General features: G+C 45.4%; 1 protein-coding gene and 1 long non-coding RNA gene across 3 annotated transcripts in view; one reads left to right on the top strand and one right to left on the bottom strand.

Moving 5' to 3' along the window:
- Positions 1-5,863: 5,863 nt before the first annotated feature.
- On the bottom strand, positions 5,864-14,497 carry LOC127049926 (uncharacterized). The gene is made up of 3 exons (XR_007774110.1): positions 14,413-14,497; positions 12,561-12,646; positions 5,864-7,267 (listed from the first exon to the last, which is right to left on the bottom strand). It is a non-coding gene; the product is annotated as an uncharacterized LOC127049926 (long non-coding RNA).
- Positions 14,420-23,162, top strand: part of LOC127049906 (sodium/potassium/calcium exchanger 3-like) — a 500,507-nt gene continuing 491,764 nt past the window's right edge. For both annotated transcript variants that reach the window (XM_050951276.1, XM_050951284.1), the window contains exon 1: positions 14,420-14,652. In XM_050951276.1, the coding sequence (XP_050807233.1) occupies positions 14,442-14,652 (211 nt within the window). In that variant the 5' untranslated portion in view covers positions 14,420-14,441. The remainder of the gene's footprint in view (positions 14,653-23,162) is intronic.

The following is a 23,162-nucleotide window of genomic DNA, read 5'->3' as shown; positions in this document are numbered from 1 at the left end:
TATATCTGTATAGCAGCCACATCCTAACTCTTTGGGGCGCTCTCACTTTGACCTCTTTTTCACATTCAGTTAAGGCTGCTGAATTTTTAGATGCTAATTGATTAAATGTTCTATAGAGCCTTCCCTGCCCCATGCACACATTTTATCTGACAACGTAAAAAGGATAGTGAGCAGCAGAGCATCTAACTAGTAACAGGAAAGATCAGCACCACTCTGATCCTTGCATCTACTCTAATTAAATGACTTCAGCGGGTACAGTAAGTTTAGCGCACTCAGCCAGGCTGCAGAAAGACAGCAGAGTCTCCAGTGAAGCTACACCACCAAGAACTGCCTGTGTCAGCCAACATGCGATATGCTGATCTGGGGCTAGAGGTTAACCCAGGGAACACTACATAGTCCAGGACCTTGCAGGGCACAGAGAACAAACAGCCCATTCCCAGCGGGTTCAGAACACCATCTCTGCTCTCTGTGAGCCTTACAAAAACTGGAAAGAGTCATGAGACGATGGCATTGAAGGAGGAAAGAAATATTTATCTGCTGGCCAAAATAAAAAATATGGGAAAGTCCCCAAAGAGCGTTAACAAAGCAACTGATTTTACAAGGGCAAGGTAGTAAGTGTCCGGGAAGTGCCCATTTGCTGTCACTTTCCGGAGATGCGGAGCTAAGCGACAAGCACTGCTGCATCTCTAATCCCTGAGTGAGGGCTGAATAACCAAATCCTTGCGCTTCCTTTTGCATTAAAAAAAAAATAGGTATGCTGTAGCGAGTTGGGGTGGCCTCCCTCTGTGGCTGACAGGGAGGAACCATTCTCCGCCCTCTGGTGGGCAGAGCCAGGCCTGGCCCGCACCTCACGCCAGAAGCAGAGGGGTGGAAACGGAAGTATAAGAGGCTGGTCTCTGCACCAGGGCCAAGTTGTACCAACCCCTGCCCCTGGAGGAGGACCGCGAGGGAGGGGAACTGCTGGGACTGCCAGCGTCCAAGTACCCCGAGCAGACTTAGGACCCACGAGCAATGGAGTTTTGTGGGCAGGTAGGGGTAGGAAGGAGCCCAGATGAAGCCGATGTTAGTCCGGTTGTGTTGCTGTAACTACAGTCAGCATGTGGGTGCTTGGGGTGGAGACAGCACACAGAGCTAGGAGCTGAGAGAGGGACGTGTCGCCGCTTCCGGGGAGCCAGTAGGGAGCCCCTGCCCCGAGCACCTGCATCACCTCTCTGGGTCGCCCCACCCCACAAGCACCCGCAGCACCCCCCTGGGGCCATCCCCCGCCACAAGCACCTGCAGCACCCCCCCTCCAAGATTTAATCAGGAGTATATAGTACAAGTCACGAACAGGTTACAGGCCACGAATTTTTGTTTACTGCCCATGACCTACCCATGACTTTTACTAAAAATACCCGTGACTAAAACGTAGCTTTACTCATCAGACATGTCAAGTCTAACATCTTAGTTATTTTCACTCTTCCACTATGGGGTCTTCTTTCAGGTACTTTTATAACCCCTTATCAATTTACACTTTTACAAAGATTTATTGCATAGAGCTGCAGTCAGGTCCATCAAACACTTTTCTGCAGTGCTGACAGGCTTTCTAGTGGCCACGCTTTGCCTGGTTAACACTTCGTGATCAGCCCAAAGGAGTCTCTGAACCCAGAGCTGAAAGGGATGTGAGCAGTGCCAGTCTCCAGAGCCACTGGAAAAATATCAAGATTTGGGAGAGTGGGATCCAAACCAAGGCGCACGGACAAAACATCTCTTCTGGGAAAAAGAGCCAAGCATCTCACTTTTATTCCAAACAGGTGCGATGAGGTGGTTGGGCTGGTTTTGCATCGGCATGAGAGGCATGAATTAATCACACACATTATAGGCCTAGTCTGCGTGCGTAAGAATGTGGAGCAATGGAACAGAAGGCAGGAGGATTCCCATTGAATAGGTTTAATAGACACAGAACTGCTTTATTTATAAACTTGATCACTTTAAAAGCTCGCACCCTGGCTGCCGGAATTAAAACAAATCCCCAAGTGGTAAGCTGCAAAATAGGCACAACCTCCCTTTCAAACCACAGGAAGCCCTGGTATCCAGTGCCGTAACTAATATTTTTTTAATCATACCAGCACTTTTATAGCAGCTTTCATCCTGAAGGAACCCAAATTGTTTCATTTATTCTGTAAATTCAGTGTAGTAATTCCTTCTCCTGCAACTGAAATAGATACCCGAGTGTAGCAGCTATTTAACAACACACTCAAGACAACACAACAATTTAGTCCAGGAACTGAAGAATGCTGTATCCATTTGAAAAGGCTGGGAGAATTTAGGCAGACAGCATGCTAATTACCCAGACTGGAGTTTGGCCAGGACACCACGGTTAATATAAGAATCAAGAGTGCAGGTTCTCATCTAAACTCAAAGCATAGTGCTAGGGCATTGGTTTAATGCTGACCGAGAAGGAGGAATGCTCTCTCCTGACTTACATATACTTGGATGTTCTTTGGAGGTTTCCCATCCCTACACTGACCTAGGCTAGTGCTGCTTTTCTTGTGAGATCTGACTGGATTTCACCACACTGTTGTTTTGACTCTAACACCCAACTGTACTCTGGCACCCAGCAAAAGAAAGAAAATCATTCTCTGAAACTGACCGTGTAGTAAACGAGCTCCAGTGTGTCCGGACGGTAATGCTTCTGCCAGTGGAACTGAAGAAGACCCTAAACCACAGGTATAATTACCTAGAATTTTCAAGAGCATCACACCCTAAAGATGAAGGCGAGCAGCAGACACCACCTGTTTCACTTAATGCATTTCTGCTACATGCTCACACATCATATATCATTTGAAATCTTATTTTGTCTACTCTAAGTGAGGATGCGGAGCTGCCAAGTGGTGCCGTTACCATAGAAATGGGGATAAACAACAACACCATCCACACATTAAGATGACCATTTTGAAATATTTGCATTCCTTTGTTTAAATATAAGCATCCCAACAACAATCTAAAGGCTAAAACAAAATTCTAATACTAAATGTATACAAGGATCATTGGGAAAAAACCAGGATTTCTCCCGATTCAAAGGCAGTGCGTACTACTTCCGTGAAAGTTAACGTAGCAAGAATGCAGATTGGTATTGACCTGGCAGAGACTAGCCCGTTTCCTGTAAAGGAGAATGGAAACATGGCATGCGCTCTGTGTAGGTGAAGTTTCTAATCATCCTCTTGCTCTGTACAGACATTTAGAAATAGTATCTGCATAATCTGGAAGATATGATCTCAGAACTTGAATGTAGGAGGCGGGGCATATTCCCATGTCTGAAACTGGCCCAAAGGCAGTAGCCTGTGCTGAGCATCAGCATCATCAAGCTCTTTAATGACATGTTGTAAGCACCCAGTGTCTTCAGACTCAAACACCTTTTGAGTGTCAGCCAACCTTTGCCAGTCAAATACTGGAACTGCATGAGCGCCTCCTCCCTTGTGGTTGAAACCAGTCCAAAAGGGAATCACCTGAATGTGAACACTGTCAGTGTCATTTGGTATGGGCAGGACATCATGAAGTAGTAGTCCTAAGACAGCAACAGAGACCTCAGAGAGCATTCACCTGCAAATGACAAGAGTTTATTTTCTGAAGTACTTTTTCATGGCAAGGCGGCTCTGGACGTGTTCTAGGTTTTTCAAATGCTGCACACTGCATGGGACTCTGATTGCCCTTACGAGAGTGACTGTTCTTTCACATGCTTCAGTGATATTTCTTGTGATGCTGGACTATCTGCAGACTGTTCTTAAAATATTCCTCCAGCCACTGAAAGTCAAGTGATTTAGTTGTTGTTGGTCCTCCTTTGAGCACGGGGTTGGACTAGACAACCTCCTGAGGTCTTTTCCCATCCTAATCTTCTATGATTCTAAGTGTTCTTTCCATCAGTGACCTCTGCCTTGATGTCTGTAGAATCATCTCTTCCACCGATGAGATTTCCACCAGCAAGACATGGTACTATTGCATTTGGAATGAACATACATCTCTGGAGTCTTTCTACTTTGGTTTTTGCAGCAGTGGTGAGCCAACTCTGCTCATCATAACTAATACAGAATCCATGAAGGTGATAATATGTCAGTTAAATTGTGATACCCAAAATCACGTATAGCTGTGCAGCAAGGCTTTTATGCAGTGGTGTGATAATTTTGGAACTGTTAAATACCATGCACTGCACAATGGAGAGGCACCTTTTTTGAATGCCTTCTGAAGGATGATACTCATTACTAGCTGAATTACATGCTGCTTTATGTATCAAACAGAGGACAAGTTCCTGCACTAATTGGGGCACAAAAGTAGCTGACCTCTGGAAACTTCAATCAAGTGGCTTTGAATAATATTCTGAGGGTTTCATTTCAGCTATTTCAGACATAAGGATTTAAGCAGCATTGTACAAAAGCACTTAAGAACATACGAACTGCCATACTTGGTCAGAACAGTGGTCCATCTAACTCAGTAGCCTGTCCCCATGAGCAGCCATTACCAGAGGTTTGTGGGGAGTATATACAACAGGGCAATTTTAGAGAGATCCACCCATTTTCCCCTTCTGGTTTCTGCTAGTCAAAGGTTTTGGGTCACCTCGAGCATAGATCCCTGACCATCCTGGCCAATAGCCAGTGATTGGACCTATCCTCCATGAACTTATCCAGTTCTTCTTTTAACCCAATTACAGTTTTGGCCTTCACAGCATCCCATGGCAATGAGTTCCACAGGATAATTGTGCATTGTGTGAAAAAGTACTTCCTCATGCTTGTATTGATCCTGCTGCCTATTAATTTCATTGGGTGACCCTTGTTTTTTGTATTTTGTGAAGGGGTAAATAACACTTCTCTATTCACTTTTTCCACACCATTCATGATTTTATAGACCTCTATAAGGAGGTGAACACCCCTAATATTTTGAGTCTCTCTTTGTATGGAAGCCATTCTGTACCCTTGATCATCTTTGTTGCCCTTCTCTGAACCTTTTCAACTTCCACTATATCTTTCTGAAATGGGGTGACCAGATGTGGGTTCACAGTGGATTTATATAGCAGTATTATGATATCTTCTATCTTATTTTCTATCCTCTTCCTAACCATTCCTAGCATCCAGTTGTGTTGGGTTCCCCCCAGGGTGCCACTTGGAACTGGGGTACCACTGAGCCTGCCTGACCCACCAGCCTCTGCTTCTTTTCACACTGTACTGCTGTGACAGGCTCTCAAGCCCCTTCCAGCACAAATACAGGTAGGGACACACTCAGCTGCAACCTCACAGAGATGCTGAGATCAGCTGTGCATGGGAAGGCTCAGCTAAAGCACCTCCCAGTTCCTAAGGCATGCACCCCCCTTTGCAAAGTAAACCCAAAATTATACCATCTTGCACTGCAAATGGAACTGTACAGCATATGCTCATAATATTCGTCCCCTCCCTAAATGTGATGAGAGATATGCAACAGCTTTCTGCCCCAAGTTATAATTTACACACACACTGGTTTTAGACAAAAACAAAACAACTTTATTAACTAGAAAAGATAAATTTTAAGTGATAGCAAACAGATCAAAGCAGCTTATCTTAGTAAATAAACAAAACCTCAAACTGAGCTTAACACACTAAATAGGTAGGATATGAATTAGCAAATTCTCACCCTGAGTGATAAACAGGCTGGCAGATTCTTAAGGCAGAAGTTGCCTTGGCTTTCCCAGGTTTTCATACACAGGCTAAAAATCCCTCTAGCCTGGGACCATCACTTCCCACAGTTCAGTCCTTGCCCCTCAGTCGTTTCCAGGTGTGTTGTTGCAGGAAGAGTGAGGTATCCTCATGATGCCATTGTTCCCCTTTATATCTCCCTCCCACTTGCTGGAAAGCTGTTTTGCTGTGACCTGGGTCAAACAGTTCCCATTGTGTAGTGCTGTTTCTGAGAGGTTTCTATTGTTCACAGTTCCTGGGGTAATCCTTGTGCTTGTGTGCCTCTCCTCAATAAGCCATTTACATTGTTTGGCCTTTTTACTGTCTTACCTAAAAGGCTGCTTGTGGGTGTTTTCAGTCTCACAACACGTTTCAGTGACACAGACATAGCCTAACTTCACATATGACAGTAGCACATAAAATCCAACGAGATATTAATGTCTAGCAGATCAAGACTTTTAGAATGATACCTCACAGGGCATACTTTGTACAAAACATGCTAATGACATGACAGTGGTGAATATTGGGATGCCGGAATGTCACATCAGTTAGCTCTTTTGACCATCGCAGTGCATTGTTCATTTGAAAGCTGTTCATCAGGCTCACTCGCTAGAAGAACATTCACAAAACACTTGGATGTCTCTATTCCTGCTTCAGATTACTAGCAGCTTGGATAGCATCAGCTAATATTATTGTGCTGCATAGAACATGGTAGATTTGCCTTGTCCATGCTGTGCATGGAATGAAATTGAAGAACCATAGTGTTTTGCTAAATCATGTCTGTAATTTGCTGCTGGAATAGCTTGCCATTTGTACATCTGAGGGAAGCAGCTCTTCATATCTTTGTAGCAGCTTGGACAGGAGAAGAGCCTTCTTGTTGTACCTAAGATCATTGTCTATTTCTTCAATCAGCTGATAAAATTCAAGGTCATAAGGTGACCGTATTGTTGCAGTGTAACTAGCTGGTTTTGCATTCAGGTTTGTTGGACTCAAGTAGGAAGAAAGGCGTGTCGAGTGATAAACGGCATCCTTAGCAATCAAGTCTTCCACAGATATTCTGTGCCACGTGTCATCATCTTCTGGACATGCTGCCTCCCTCAGATTGGTTGCTTTCTCAGATGTTTCTGTTTTATGAAGTTTCTTGATTTCTTTGTGTGTTCTCAGGCAAACAATGCAACAAGACCAATCACCGGAGGACATGCTTGCTCAGGTGGCTACAGAGCAGGTGAATCTCATGCTCTCTGATTAGATTTAGAGGTTGTTTTCCTTTCTGGATGAATTCACTACAACTCTGACAGGTGCCAAACTCACCTAGCTTGTGTATTTCTGAAAGCAACCCCTGTGATGGAGTACTGGTGGCACATCATCTCTACTAGGAGACTCATCCAGTAGCCACCAATATAATCTCTCAGGGCTCCTGCTGCCAGCATCACAGAATCCTACCCAGCACTGGTGACTTTTGCCAGTTTTGCATCCGTTTGATTTCCTTGATAAATAACCCATTTTTCAAAGTTTGCGGAGAGTCTTTTTCTCTTTGGTGGATGCTTTAAAAAGCTTGTATCCTCCATGTCTTCATATTCTGTAATTCCCTGAGGAGGTAAAATTTCCAAAGGTATATGGTTAGCACTGCCCCTACCACTACCACTGGTTTTCATTTTATACAAGGATACAGACTTGTGCAAATTATCTCTCTGTTAGTATCAAAATTGCCATTTTTGTCGAGCGAGCACTTCGACTGAAGCCCTGTAGGAAGCTGTGTATTTTTAATCTCTAAAACTGTGCATAAGTGGTGCTGAATCAAAAAGCTCGTTTCCAGGATATTTCAAAGGCTAGCACCGCATGCATTGGCAATTACAAATTAAAACCGTATACCAAGCAGACTAGATGCCACATTGTAGGTACAGAAGCTTACAAATGGAGAAGCATTTCATTAGGAATTCACATACATTTATATCTACCCACTCTGCAATACAAACTGTGGGCATGCAATCTACCACTACTGCGGCACAACCTTCAGTGTGAGATTGGTCTGGTTAGCAAATTTCAGCTGAAAATATAGAAAATTTATAATTGCTTGTGAGGTACTTTGACAATTAAGAATATGCCATGTGAAAACATTTCATGTGAGTATATTGCAAAACGTTGATTTTTGCCGCACACTAAATAGTCTCATCATTTCTGGAGGAAAAAACGTGCCCATGCAAAACCAATAAAAATGGCTTAATACATCGTTGTTTGGTGGCTTTTATCAGCAAACACCATATAACTTGCCCAAGTCACACAGTAAATTTGTGACAGAGCAGGGAGTGAAACCTAGATCACTGGTTTCCTAGGCTAGCACCCTTCCTCCCTCTTGGTTGTGATAAGTTTGTATTTAGGGCCTGATCCAGCAGGCATTACGGTTGCTTGTTCTGGTTGATGTGTACCTGGAGGTTTCTTCACATAACAATCTGGAGTGTTGCCAACCCTAGCAGCCATTGCTGTCAATAGGAGGCTTCCCATCATTACAGCGGGAGCTACAGCAAAAGGGGGGCCACGCGGGCTGTCTGACAGGCTGCCGATTGCCACTGTGTGCTCAAGGTGGAGCTGTCACAAACCCTGAATAGCTAAGATGATGCTGAATGCAACCTGTCCTGGCCCGTGCTGAGCACAGTGCCAGCCTGCCAGCTCACTGGGACGCTCCCAAGTGTGTTCCAACACGCTGTGCCATTTCATAACACAGACAATCCCTCAGGGAGGAGAAGAGCCCGCCACCTTTTCTTCTTCCTTCTCCTTTCCTAACAGGGTTTGCTCTGCTGCTGCTGCCTGGAGGCACTCACCCTTATAGGAGTGATGTGGCTTGGAGTGGAGGTACATCAGAAGGTTCTTTCCCTGGGTGTCTAAAATAGCAGTGGCATTTCCCATCTCACTCTTTTGTCTTCCTTTTCTTAAGTCTTGGCTAAATGTGAGTTATCCTGGAATAGTCAGGAGCCCCGAGTTCTATTCCCTGCTCTGTTGCCAATCTGCTGCTTGACCTCGAGCAAGTTTCTCTCCCTCCGTTTCCCTTCCCACCTTTTATCTGGCTTGTCCATTTTGATTGCAAGTGCTTTGGTACTATGTGGGGCCCTGATCTCAGCTGAGCCCTCTAGGCTTAATTTTAATACTAGCAAGTTACAGCGCGGCCTAGATGCAGGTAACTCCAAATATTGCAAGGGGAGACAATGTTGATTTTCCTCTGTGTTGTGAAAAGGAGGCAAAAAAAAGTAAAAAAAAGAAATAAGTGAAAGGAAGCCCCAACAAATAATTAAAGAACAATAATCGCCTGCTCTTGGTGGTCTTGATATGAATTTCAGCCCCACAGTGCATCCACCATCTTTGATGCTCATTGTTTTTAACCTTGTTATGTACACATGTGTTTGAGGGCCTAATCCCCTGCTGCTCTGCCCACTGTGTAGTCATCCACATTACATAGACTCAGAGACTTTAAGGCCAGAAAGGACTATCGTGATCATCTAGTCTGACCTCCTGCACATCACAAACCACAGAACTAGGGTGACCACATTTCTCAGAGGGAAAGCAGGACACTATGCAGGGCTGACCTGAGCCCTCCTCACTACCAGCTGCTCACCTGAGGTGGAGTAAAATAACATTAAGGGGAAAAAGTAACTGATCCAACAAGGTTTCCACTAGAACGGGTTGAAGTTTGTCAAACACATTATTTTGGCATTGAAAAGTGGGTGGTTTTTTTTCCCCAAAAATGAAGTTTTTCACAAAAACTTGACATTTTTTGATTTTCAAAAAAAAGATCATTTTTTTCTACTGAACATTTTAAGAGAGAACATTATTGACATGATCATCACAATTTGACAACGCTTTTAATAAAAAAATTGTGTAGGTAAAAATTCACAAAAAATTCCAAATTAGAAACAAAAACTTTTTTTTTTCAAAATTAGTTTTTCATTTTTCCACTATCTCTAATTTGCATAGACTGTCGGTCCTTCATCAGTTAAGACTGAGCCGATCACAACACATCTTCCAATCTTCTCTCACTCTGACCATCCTTTGCCATGCTTGTCCATATCTCGTTAGGAAATCATTCCACTTCTTTGGAAGCTGACCCCATGGCCGTTTCAATTCTCGCAGATACCACTCAGATATAGCTGCAGTCCATCTGTTGTCACTGATTTTCTAATTTATGCATGTCTTAATGAGTAACTGGGTGTATTATCATCAGTGCACTCCTTTCCCCCTTCCTTGCCTTTATGGCCTTTACTGGTTGTGTCTTCTTAAGTCTACTTTGTATACTCTTCAAAGCTGGCACTGTGACTTTGTTTGCTCTCTGTAGCCTCTAGAAAAAATGTGTTTAATTCGATATAGGCACTTATACCACGCTCACCTCTATAGAATATGAACACCTTCCAGTCGTATGTGAAGCCATGTGACTAACCTCTGTCACATGTAGTTTGTTCTTTCTCTCTTCCTTCTTTCTGGAAGAGAGTTGCATGTGCGGTGCAATGTTTTGTTTTGGTAGGGTTTGTTTTTGTTTTAAATGTCCATGCTGTGCTGTGTTGATGTTGGAGAAGGAATTGAAGGGATGCACCCTTCACTCAGAGTGGAGAGTGGTAAGGTTTATGATAGTCCTTAGTTCCTGGGGAAGCTCATTTGACAGTCTTGGACCAGTGCCCAGGAAAGCTCTGTCTTCTACACAGGTGAGCTTTACCCATGTGGTAGAAGGATAGAAGAATTTTGCCTGCTTATACATATAACAATTATAAGACGAAACCTAGCCAAAGAGCAAGAAGAACATAACATTTTCTTCACAGGCTGAAATCTGTGCTACATTTTTCCAGACCGTAGTCCCAGCACAAGGGGTAGTAGTACTTAAAGTTCCTTAATGCTGACATGAAAGGAGCATCCTTAAGGGGTGAGAAGATAGTTCAGTCTCCACAGCTATTCACTCCTTGGCCTTTCTGCTGAGAATGCCAACAAAGCTGCCAGTTAGGCCAAATACACTGGTTCCTTTTGGCAGCATGGACGCACTGGGAACTGGACTGAGACCACTAAACTCATTTCACAGAAGCCACTGCACGGCCCATCAGATGCATCAACAATTTTAGCTTGGATTTGACAGGTGACCTAGTGGTAAAAGTCTCTACCACTCCCTGAGCCATGCAAATCTTGGATAACCAAAAGTACCTACTGCCCCCTAGAGGTTACTCCTTGGGAGTAACTATAATAAAAACTAAATGAGAAGCAGGAGTGAAAGGAAGAAAGGAGAAGAGGAGGTTTACATCTAGGAATATATGAAGAATAGTGTTTGCCCCAACCCTGGCTTATGCCTTCTATGTTGTTTATTCATGTGCCATGCTCCAGAAGACAAAAAAAGCAGCTTTTCTCTCAAAAGAGTAACCGCCATTGACATTTCTCTCCCTTCTGCTTCATTCATGCTGACAGCTGAGTTCAAAGCCTGCTCCACCCACATACTCAATTATCAGTGGGAGAGAAGACGGAATTCTCTTCTGTCTCCGATAAGGAAGTGTATCCGTCTATTTAATAGACCATCAGGACTAATATGCTGTTAAGCCACTGACTAGCAGGCCCCCTAGTTATAGGTTAGTTACACGGAACTCTCTTTTTCATAAGCTCCCCTTCAACCCTGCTCTGCTGCTTCCCAGGAAGCCTGCCAAAATTTCAGGTTGAATTGAATCTTTCTGTGAGCAGCAGAGTGGAGCGGGCTCAAGAGGCATGACCTGAGATGAGCTTGATGTAACTGACACGACTTCGTTTTCTTTATTTCATTATGTCCTTCCCTCCATCTGATCATTAGGCAATTCCGATGTTTTGCAGGGTCTGTGTTTTTTCCTGCTCTGGTTAGTGCTCGCTGACCATGTAGCTCCAGCTGAGAGGAAGATGCGTAGGAATACCAGGGTTGTGTGAATGCAAATAGCATTGACAAGGCTTGGAGGCTGGTGCTTCAGTTCTGTCAGGAACACGAGTCCCATGTGAAAGTCAGTGGGACTCAAGCTCCTAAATTACTTAGGCTATCTTGAAAATGCCAGCCTCTTTTCCTAGTATAAAATATCTCCAGATTAGCACTCAAGAGCCACCCTACAATAATAAAACTGCGTGCATAAACAGTGGAGGTGGGAAAACAATTTTTGTGAGGAAACTTATGGTAAAATGTTCAGAGTTTCCAGACACTGAATAATTATGTTGAAATTTAGGGAAAATATCTCAGTGCTACCCTCTTTAGTGTTGTCTGTGTGACATATCTCAAAGCTGTGTCAGCTGGAAGCCAAAAGGAGCTTTCTGTGATCATGTGTGTCATTCTGTGGATTGTATCAGGGCATATTAGTTGTGAAATATTTGGAAATATGTGAAATATTTTGGAGATTTCTTTTCACTTACTACACCAGCCCATGGTGATTGCAGAGGACATGTTCGTGCAGAAGAGAACACTGTATATGATCCTAAACCTTTCCTTTTAATGACCACAACTAAGGTTTTCCCATGGCTCCAGGTTACATAACTAAGCTATCGCCAGACTGTCAGTGGGAAAGAATAAGAGAAGGAATTGTTTTCTGTGCCCATGTGTGTGATTTGGGGATCTGTGCACTCATAGTGCCGCAGTCCTTGATCTGTAACATGAGGATAATAATTCTCCCTTGGTGGATTGGACTGTAAACTCTTTGAGTCAGGAGCTGTTCTTACAGTGGATTTGTACACTGCCCTGATTTCAGCTGTAGCTTCTAGGTGCTGGGTGGTAATAAGAGAGAGGAATGGAAAGATTCAGGCCATTTCAGCTCTTTTGAGACCTTGATTCACAGCCCACTAAAGCCAATGGGAAACAGTAAAGCTTATCTACAATGGCATTTTTCTCAAAATCCTCCACCATTGCATTACCTGTGATGTAGCAACCCTCGGTGGTTGTATTGGCTTGAGTGCTAGTGGAGTCTGGCCGTCAGGTTTATCACCAGAGCGCTGTCTAACTCGACCTGCTGAGAAGCGGAGTGGTTAAAATGCAGCAGTTTACGCTAGTGCTCTCGCTGGTGTGACCACTGGGGGTGCTGTGCTGGGGGGAGATTTGAAGCAACATGCTCAAATAGACAAAGCCTGAGTGTTTGGAAATGGGAGTGTTTGGTTAGAGAACTCTGTACCAGCCGTTTAAATAGACAGGGTAGTGGGGTCTATGTGCAGTTTATTTGGCTGCGGAATATAATCTTATCAAAGTGAGATAACCTGCTCTAAGACTAAATAACGAATATTTGCATTTGTAGGGCACCTCCCCAGCATGCTTTATACACACTGCTGAAGCTGAGGGACTATACCTCTATGAGGTAGGAAAGCCTTGCTCTGCCCATTATAGAGATGGGCAGAATGAGGGATAGAGCAGTTACCTGACACATGGCCAAGGCCCCACAGGAAGTGGGTCACAAAAGCAGAGCCAGAACTAGCTCTCTACTCCCAGCCCAGGGTTTTAGTTACAGGACCTGTTGGAGGCCTGTCTGTTAGGGTGTGTTTACACTGCACCCTAAATCCGGCCAGGCTCCATTGCTGGTTTGAACCCAAGCTCCATTTCCCTTCACACACAAACTGGTCTCACTCAAGTCAGCAAGCACAAAGGGCCCAGCTCCTAGAACCTTGCTGGGGGAGGTGGAGGTGGTCAGAGCCTGAGTTCAGCCAGGACTTGGGGCCAAGGCCTGTTATTTTGCAATGTGGACACAGTTCAGCCTACAGACCTGAGTCTCCAGGTCAGTGTAGTGTAGTATGGATGTATTAGCAGGGGTGTGAGAGCCAGGTCCTGCGATTATAAGACCAGGTTTCCCATGCACTGTGGGCAGTTAAGGATGGGCTTGGAAACACAGTCCGGGGTCCTGTGAACTGGGGGGACAGTGCAGTAGAGGGGCCAAGCACCTGACTCTCCTACTGACTGCAGCTGGAGTTGGATGGTGGGAGGCTCATCGGTTCTGATTGGCTTGGAGGAGCCCAGGAGCCCCATTTCACCCTGTAGTCCCCTGGGGAGTGCAGGGTCGCATGGGACCCCCTTTGGTTCAGACAGTGTTCAGGGCAGGCCGCCCTAGGTACCAGACAGCAAGTGTGAAAAATTGGGACACTTTTTTCGGCGGGGGGGGGGGGGATTATATAAGACAAAGCCCCTAATATTGTCATGACCCTGATACTATTGGGACCTCTGGTCGCCCCGCCAGGGGAGAAGCTGGCTGGGTTGGGGTGCCTGGAGCAGCGCAGCCTGGCTGTGTGGGGCGGCGGTGGTGTATGGGGGACCTCTCCCGGCCCCCCGCACGCTCCTCCGCCCCAGTGCCCGGGGACCAGCCGGGCGGGGCGCCCCTCGCTGCAGCGCGGCTCCCCCGGGGCAGGGCCGGGGCTCCGGGGGGAGCAGCTTCGGGCCGGCCGCCCAAGCCTGGGGAAGGTGTAGGGGGGGGGCCGCGCCGAAGGCACTCGGGACGGATCGGAAAGCGTCGGGTGGCTCCTGGCCGCCTCCCCCTCCCCTGCCCGTGTGTGTCTCCCTCCTCCGCCCCTCGCCGGGCTGGCTGAGCAGGCGGCTGCACACAGGCTGGGGGCTCGACTTCGGCTCCCCATCCATGGCACCGCCCGCTGCCGCCGCCGCTCCCCGGGCCGCTGCCCCTCCAGCCCGGCGCGGCATGGACTAGGGGCCAGGCAGCCTCCTGCGCCGCGCTCGCCGCGCCGAGCCGGGGGTTCCCCCCTTGGAGCTCCGCGCGCCCCGCAGCCCCCCGACCCCTGCCTGCGCCACCCGCGAGGGAGCCCATGGAGGCGGCGAAGGAGAAGCGGCGGCAGCCAGTCCCGGCGGCGGTGGCCGGGGCTCGGTTCTCCCGGCCGGAGATGCTGCCGCTGCAGCCCGGGAAGCGGCACCGGAGCCAGGCTCGCAGAAGGAGGGAGCTGCTGCTGGCTCAGCTCTGCCTCGGGGGCTCGCTCGCGCTGCTCCTGGCTTCCCTCTCCAGCTGGGCTGGGCAATCCGGTGAGTCCCCAGCCCCTAGCGCGGCCATCGATTATCCCTCCGGGGGGACGGGGTGATCCCCGGGGCAGGGAATGGAGTTCAGCCGAGGCGTTCTGCTCCCCGGGGGGTCATTTCAGAGGCAGGTATCCCAAGAGAAGGGTCCTGGTGATCCGTGGCTGTTCAAGGATTCGATCAAATCCATTTTCTCTTGCCTTTGTGTGCGTGGATAGGTGTTAGCTCTGGAGCTGTGCAGTCAGCACTGCTCGGGCTCTTGGTGATCTCCAAGAAGTCACTGTCACCTACTTGGAGACCAGCTCCTACAGCTGAGTTGTGCCGAATATCTAAAGATATTCGCTAATCAAGGTCATTTCCTGGCAGGTGCGCTGCTGAAGTGACCTCTATCATGACACCTGTGAAAGAAAGTGAGGAAAAGTTGTAGTAGCTGGTCTCACTCCATAAATATGTTTATATATAACATTCTGTCTCCTGCACTTACCTCCACCGCTGTAGCTGTGCACATAACCACCTGGGTTTCCTACAGCACAGTGAAAAGATGGACAACATCTTTCACATTCCTCTACATAGAATATAACTTCACCTTATGCTATATCCATTAACACTCCTCACTTGCTGGGAAAGTAACGATCACGAATAAAAGGCAACTTTTTGGCATGGCTTAGACATGGCTTTCCATTCCTCCAGTTTAGATTAGTATCAGTGAGATCCCATCACTTGTGCTTGTGGTGCCGTGGGAATGTTCACATTTTGCTTTGTATGTGCCTTTTTCAAATCTGTTTTTGAATTTCTGCAGTCCTCAGTGAGATTGACCATCCACTTTAAGCTCAGTGCCTTTTCAATTTCCACAGCCTCAGATCTGAGCACCAGCACAATCCCACTCCTCACACTTCCCAGTCCTGGGCCCTTCCTGAGATGACATAACCAGTCATGGAAAAATGGGGTAGTCAGATGTGCAGAGGAAACTACCTGGGCTGAGATCACTGTACTCATTTCGCTTGTGATCTAAGCAGGCTAAAACCCAGGTTTCCAGAAGAACTGTGCATTCAACCACTCTCTTGAATTCTCTTAAACCAATCTCTTAAATTCCATAATTGGTGAATACATATTGACTACGTTAAGAAGAAAATTAGTGCTCTTTAAAAATAACATCTCTCTGATACAACATAAGGTTAGAATTGCATACATAATATTTAAGGTGCTTTAAAAATCCCTATTAAGAGACAAATCTAAAATCTTGTTTGATTGTCATTTAAAATGAATGTTCATACTTCTGCTTTGGCAGCTTCATTTGATTTGAACAGCCTTTGCTTTAATCACAAGGTGACCGTGAAACGTAAAGTATTCAGTTGTCAAGCTGACTTCTCTATTAATTTATTTTAAAATGTGATCTTCTCCATATGTTTTACTAGTTCCATGAGTTCACTTGTCAACATTGATTGCCACATGGGGACGTTGTGAATGTGACATGTTTGCACTGATGTGACAGGAGAGAAACTTTCTGAGTGCATTTGCATGAGTTGTGGATATAATTGTGTTCAGTTGAGCTGCAGTTGTATAGTTCTAGCTGAAAAGGTATTCAATTAGACTTATTTAATCCTCTGTGCAGTTGGTCTTAATGAGATGAAAGTCAGTTTGCAGCATTTTACTCACCTTTAGATAAAAGAAATTCCATGTCAATTCATGCGTTGTCTATTATGATTGCAGTTCATGCAATCGTGTTCAGTGAGTTATAGAGTAACACTGTATACTTTTTTCAAGGGAGATAATGAAATGGGAGATAATGGGTGGGAAATAATGAAATGTTTGGTTTTCTGAGAGTGAAATAGATGGCACTGCAGTCAGTGGGCTTTTGAAACCTGCAGGAAAGCTGGGGCAATTATGATCATATGCTAGAGGATTTGTTAGAAATTTGAAGCAGCTCAGTGTGCCATTTTGTATTGAAATGATTTCTGGAGGAGTGACATTCAATTTCAGCTGTTCATTGACCACCTTCTGGTTCATTTTTTCAACCAGCTATAAAAACGACTGGAGTGTGAAAATACCACACAATATTCTTATCAAGCTGTAAGACGTGATTAATATTTGCATTTAAAATACGCTGGTGTAAGCAAAAACTGTGCAAGGCTATTTTTCTTTAAGTGCAGTACAATGGCTTAAATTTGGTCCTATGGAAACATTAATGTTCATAGTGTTTAACTGTATAAAGTAAAGAACTAGGTAGTTTGTGGTATTTAGGAAAGGTTGTAAACAGCCTGAATAATGGTTGAATTCAGTATGTTATTTATTATGTGTACAGCCATGTTTTGGAGGGTTGTTGTAATTTTTGGACTTAATGCCCCTAAACTATTTAAATGTTTCTTTGCTCGTATTATTTTTTAATTAGAGCTATTTCTTCTTAAACATATTCATTGCTCTTTCTACTTTGAGAGATCAATATAGGATCAGAAAAGACCGAAAACATCTTCAATATAAATACATGCAGATATCTTCCACTTTTATAAATGACTTTCTTACAGAAAAATCCCAAAGTTCTCCTTTGCTTTGAGAGCTTTGCCATTGACTTCAAAGTAACCAGGATTTACCCTCTCTCTATATCAGTTGCATAACCTAACATGACTGAAATGCAGCCACCTCTGAGATGGAACGTAGCAGCTCCTTAATATTGCACAGCATTGCTACACAGCAGTTATTAGATCATGTGGAAAAGGGGAATACCAAGTCTATTTTAAAGTGGAAATGTAGGGCAAACTTCTCTCTGATCTGTAGTGTGGATTTCTGTTGCATATTTTGCACTGGTTGAACGCACAGTTTTCCCACTGATCTCAATGGGAACTCCATATGTGGAACAAAGGCAGAACATGCTGTAGAGATCTGTACTGAGATAGGAAAGAAGCATGACCATACTTTGTTTAAATTGTTCAGAATGTTCTGCACTGGGTACTAATAAATTTTGTCACTGCTGACCCTGTTTTTGCCTTCATTCAGTTTTGGTGAGTGTCTAGCATCATCTTTAGTCAGTGTTACATGAAAACTGATCTGAGAAATGAGAGAGAGCATTGAGCATCACACATGCACCACCATGTATACATCAGCAAGGTGGCAAGATGGAGCTGGGCACAATTACATTGTGCATGCAAGTCACAATAGGTGGGACTTTCAAAAGCTCCCAAGTGACTGAGGAACACAAATCCCATCGACTTTCCAATGGGATTTATGCCCCTAATTCCACCGACTCATAATAGCCTATATGTTTTCACTTGATTCACTTGAATTTTTACATGTTACTTTGTAATGATTTTTAATCTGTGCAAAAGTTGTACAATTATTTGGAAAATGGGACCAGACACAAGCAATGGGCTAGATTATAGCACCCTTAGCACCCTTGTGTTGACTCATACGTTATACCGTAAGTAGCTCCATTGTAGCCTACTCCATTGTGAGTAAGATGATTTCAGCCTAGCCCTGTTTATAGTGTCTGTTTTAATATAAAGTTAATGTAAGATTTTAAATTAAGGACGGAGGCCCTAACTCGGTGAAGTATTTAAGCAGGTGTGTCTGACTTTAAATACATTAGTCTCAATGACGTCACTGGGATTATTCATCTGCTTAAAGTTACGCAAGTGCTTAAGTACCCAGCTGACCTGGGGTTGAAATGGAGACGTGGAAGCAGCCTCAGTTCTCATAATGCCTTTTAGATCCAAGTATGACAATACTAAAACAACACAATGTTTGAATCATCTAAGCCCTATTTAATACATGTTCATTTTTTCCCTTGCTTTACATTTTCTCCTTTGATCTCTTCTGCTTTTCTCAGTTTTCCTAGCTGTTCTTTTCACCCACCTTTCCCCCGAGACTTCAGCAGCGCTGTTGCCTGAGACATCACCATGGGACTCTTTGCCAGGGAGAGCTGGCAGAACTGACAGAGAGCTCATAGGACTGTGTAGATCAGCCTGACAGGACACGATTTTTACAACACCCCTGAAGCCCAATAAAATGTGAAATGAGTTTCTGTCCCTAACACTTCCCCACTACAAATGTAAATATTCACTGTTCATTTCTAAGATTTGGACTGAGTCTAGTTTCTCTCTCTGTGTTTGCATGTAAGTATTTCAGTCTACATAGAAGAGTTTTAGGAGAATAGGCTAGAGAAGAGCTGAGGTTTGCAAGCCGTCCCTAGGAGAGGATTTGGGGAGACTGGTAACCAAGGGTAACTGTCTTTACTGTGTGTGGCCTACTGCCTAGAGGACTGAACTGGGACTCAGGGGATCTGAATTCTATTCCTGGTGTTACCACTCATCTGCAAGGAGACCTGGGACAAGTCACAGTCCCTCTCTGTGCCTCAGTTTCCCCATCTGTTAAATGGGGAAATGATACTGACCTCCTCTGTAAAGTACTTTGAGATCAACTGATGAAAAATATTATATAAAAGTTAGGTAGTATTGATGTATCATGGAAGAAAAATGATGTACGAATTAAAAAAAGTGCATCCATCACTTGTGGCTGTATTTTCTTACTAGGGCTTACAAGTATTGTATAAAGTGTGTTCTCATGCGTCATATTCTCCCCTAGGCAGTTGTGTGGAACTTCCAAGATGCATTCCATGCAAATGGAGGGGAATCCAAAGTCACAACATGCATTTTCTGTGCCCAGAAATAAATGTGTAGCTGGGGTGCCTGGCTCCCCCCTCAGGCCGGGGTTAAATCAGGAGTCAGTGGAGTCACACTGGTGTGAGGCATATCAGACCCACGTCTGTGGTGTTGGAGCGTAACTGAGCGCACTCAGGATCTGCTATGCTCTGTGCAGTGGATTGGAGGTTAGGGAGAATTTTAGAAGTGTCTCATTACCTTTAGCAATGTGTATTATTTCTAAGACTCCCCTGGAGAGAGAGGTTCCAAAATCCTGCACTTGGGATTTTTTCCCCTTGCTCATGAGCCTGACTCTTACGCGTGTTTTACGGGAGAGGGGAGGAGTGTGACACTTTCCTTCAGCTTGCGATGATTCCAGTGTTTTGGGGCAGGTTTCTGAGTCCTGACTGTTGGGTATTGGCCTTGTGTACAGGAGAAAAGGGGGAAAACTCTACCCCCCAGGATTGTTTTAATTGTCTGTGGTTTTGGAACTGGGGTTAGGAAATGCTGGGCCCAGTTCTGCAGCCCTTACTCATGTGACTAGGCTCATCCAAGCAAACCGAGCCACTCACATGGTTAAGGGCTGCAGGACAGGGCCTTTTGGGAGTTTTGCTCTAACTCGAGCCATACTGCGGGTTCAGAATGAACTCTGAGTGAAGGCCAAGCTGGCAAGCTTTGTCAGGTTCCGTGTCTTGTTATGAATCCAAAATTCAGGCTGCTTTTACAGAAAGGCTAGCTGAGTTCCACTGCCTTTTTGACCATCGTGGGCCAGAGGAGGGCTCTGAGCCTGATTATTTATTATTATTTATTATTAATCATGTTTATTATGATTGTATATAAGAGCCAGCCAAGCGTGAGGCCCCATTGTACTGGGCAGTGTACAAATACAAAGTCCCTGTCTCAGAGAGCTTACTGTGAAAAGTGACTTACAAGCTGATGCTTGGTTACACCGTTCCTGCACTTGGGTGGGGTTGGAGGAGAAAAGTGGCTAAATTACTGTATGCCATTTTCATTCCCTTTATTCTGGGCCCATTCAAGAGTCCAACAGGCCCAGGGTGTAAGTTAGAACAACCTCAGGGCTAATCTAAATTACACTCTGCTTCCCATGGCCAGAGACAACCCGAGCTTGCCAATAGTGGGGGGATGGGGGAGGAGGGCAGAGTGAGGGCAGCTGGCTTCAGCAGTGTTACTGACCATGCTCAATCTGTGTGAGCATGCTCAGCACAAGCCAAGCTGCAAATGTAGGGGGAGGCACATGGCCCTGCATGTCCCCCTCACCTCACATGACCTCTGCCCATGGCCCACTATGGGACACTGGAAGCAGAGAATAGCTGTAGCAAAGTGCATTCTGGCCATGTCCCTGACATGTCTCTGATCTCTCCCCCATGACTGGGTGGGCAGTTGGGAGCAAGGTCTTTCTGCCAGCTCTCTGCTGGCTGGGGAGGCTCCAGTTTTCTACCTCCTTTAAGGCCCCTTTATTGTTGCTGGAGCAGCATAAAAAGGTGTCAGCTGAACTTTGGGTTAATTTGAACCAAGAAACTCAAAGCAAACTTAAAGGCGCGTATAATGAAACCAAAAGAGTATTCGTCCTCCACACCTCTGGAGTGACTCTAATCCTAACCCTGATGTGTTGCTGTCGTCAGTGGACTCCAGGCTATGGGAATATATTGTCAGAAACCAGGGTGGGCATCAGGTCACAGCCTGATATGTGACCTTTTCTGCAGGGAGCTTGTTAAGCCTTGTGAGAAATTACTTGTTCGTTTATTTAGTGCTTGTTCAAGGTCCTGGACTGACAGCCCTGGAGAACGAAGTGCTCTGTTTAGCCATAGGACAGCATAGGCAGCAGCAGTGCTCACCAACAGCTCTGCTTTTGTCTCTGTGCCTTCACCACGACTTTAGCCCCCCTTTAGCAATGCACCTAATCAAGTTCCATTGACTGATGCCGTGTTGTGCCCCTGTCTGTCCCAGGTCTCTCCACCTGGCATGTCTATACCACAGAGCTTTTAGCGACAAGGCTGTGTCGACACAGGCTTGTCACTAAAAGTCAGCAAGTGTGAACGCTCTTGCGGTATTTTGTCAGCACTTTTGCCGACAAAATACTTCCAGCCCCTCGAGAGGCATAAGCTTTGTTGGCAGGAGAGCGCTCCTGCCAACAAAACCGCGTTCACACTGCTGCTTGCGTTGGCAAAACTTTTGTCTTTTGTGAGGGGGCTTTTTAAAGTACCCACAAAAGACAAAAGTTTTGGCGACAACTGCGTAGTCTAGACATACCCTAAGTGACTTTGATGGAATTTATGTGTTCCCTGTCGGGATGGACTAAAAATTGCCCTAGCTGTAAGACCGAGTCTCCGGACAAGTTATCAGGCAGAGAAACTGCTGGAGTGACCTTCGACAGGGGATGCTAATCCAGCAAGGAGCTGCTGTGCCGTGCCTGGCCCCGAGGGGGCACATAGTGATGCATGCACCCAGTTACAAGCCCTAATTCAAATATTTTAAAGGGGTCTGATTTCCAAAAGGCAGGTGCATCAAGGCATCCCTTTAAAAAACAGAACCACCAAAATCACAAGTTCTTTTTCAGAATCCTGGTTATAAAGTCTCCTTATGTAGGAGTGGGATGGCTTCATGGTTGGGGGTCGGGGGTGAAGGTACAGGTGAAAATTTCTCTTGTTCCATCATGGCTAAGTTGTCTCTGAATAGTGAAATATACCAGATTGTTCCAGAAATTCCTGCTAAGTGAAACTCAGTCACTTCTCATCGTCTGAATTACTTTCTTTCTTTATGTGATGAATGTGGAGTTGCTCTGTAGTACTGTATGGAGGCTGAAGGATTACCTGGTTATTGGGATGTTCACTGTGTGAATATATTAGGTTAGTTTAATAGTGGGCTGTAAGGAAAAGCAGGCAGGGAGGAAACAATGGCTCAAGGTATGCCACTCCTCAGTAAACACTTAAGGGTTGTTAAGAGACAACGATTAGCTGTGAAGACTACCTCCTGGGTGCAGTTGTCTTACTGGCCTGGTTTGGTCAAGAAGAATAAAAGCTCAGGAAATGAGAAGAAATGAGGAACTGTGGCTGAATTTTAAGGGACTCTTTGAAGATTGGAGAAGTTATCAGGGTGCTGATGTCACAGAAACCAGTCTGACATTGGCACCTGCTGAGTTCTCTGAGGAAGCTAGGCCTGCGTAGGCCTCCATAATGGAGTGGTGGTAGGGCTCTAGGTAAGATAGACCTATGCAGGTTTAAATACTTTGTTCCTATTGGTAAAATTAAACAGCACATTGATGTTAAGAAGGCCATCTGGTCTCTCTGTTCACCACTGGTCACAAACTCCTGAAGGGAAGAACTGCAGGTAGACTCATAGACTCATAGGTCAGAAGGGACCAATCTGATCATCTAGTCTGACCTCCTGCACAAGGCAGGCCACAGAACCCCACCCATCCAATTTTATAACAACCCCTATCCCAGGACCGAGTTATTGAAATCCTCAAAAATGGTTTGAAGACCTCAAGCTGCAGAGAAACCACCAGCAAGCGACCCGTGCCCCACGCTGCAGGGGAAGGCGAAAAACCTCCAGGGCACCTGCCAATCCGCCCTGGAGGAAAATTCCTTCCCGACCCCAAATATGGCGATCAGCTAAACCCTGAGCATGTGGGCAAGAGTCACCAGCTAGCACCCAAGAAGGAATTCTCTGCAGCAACTCAGTACCCATCGCATCCAACATCTCCCCACAGACCATTGAGCAGACCTGTCTGGTGGTAATTCAAGATCAATTGCCCAAACTAACGATCCTATCATAACATCCCCTCCATATACTTATCAAGCTTTGTCTTAAAGCCAGGAAAGTCTTTTGCCCCTACTACTTCCCTCGGAAGGCTATTCCAGAACTTCA

Source organism: Gopherus flavomarginatus, chromosome 4 (assembly GCF_025201925.1).
Source record: "Gopherus flavomarginatus isolate rGopFla2 chromosome 4, rGopFla2.mat.asm, whole genome shotgun sequence".
Lineage (NCBI taxonomy): Eukaryota > Metazoa > Chordata > Testudines > Testudinidae > Gopherus > Gopherus flavomarginatus.
Note: the sequence above shows the minus strand (reverse complement) of the source record. Positions and strands in the feature narration are given on the sequence as shown.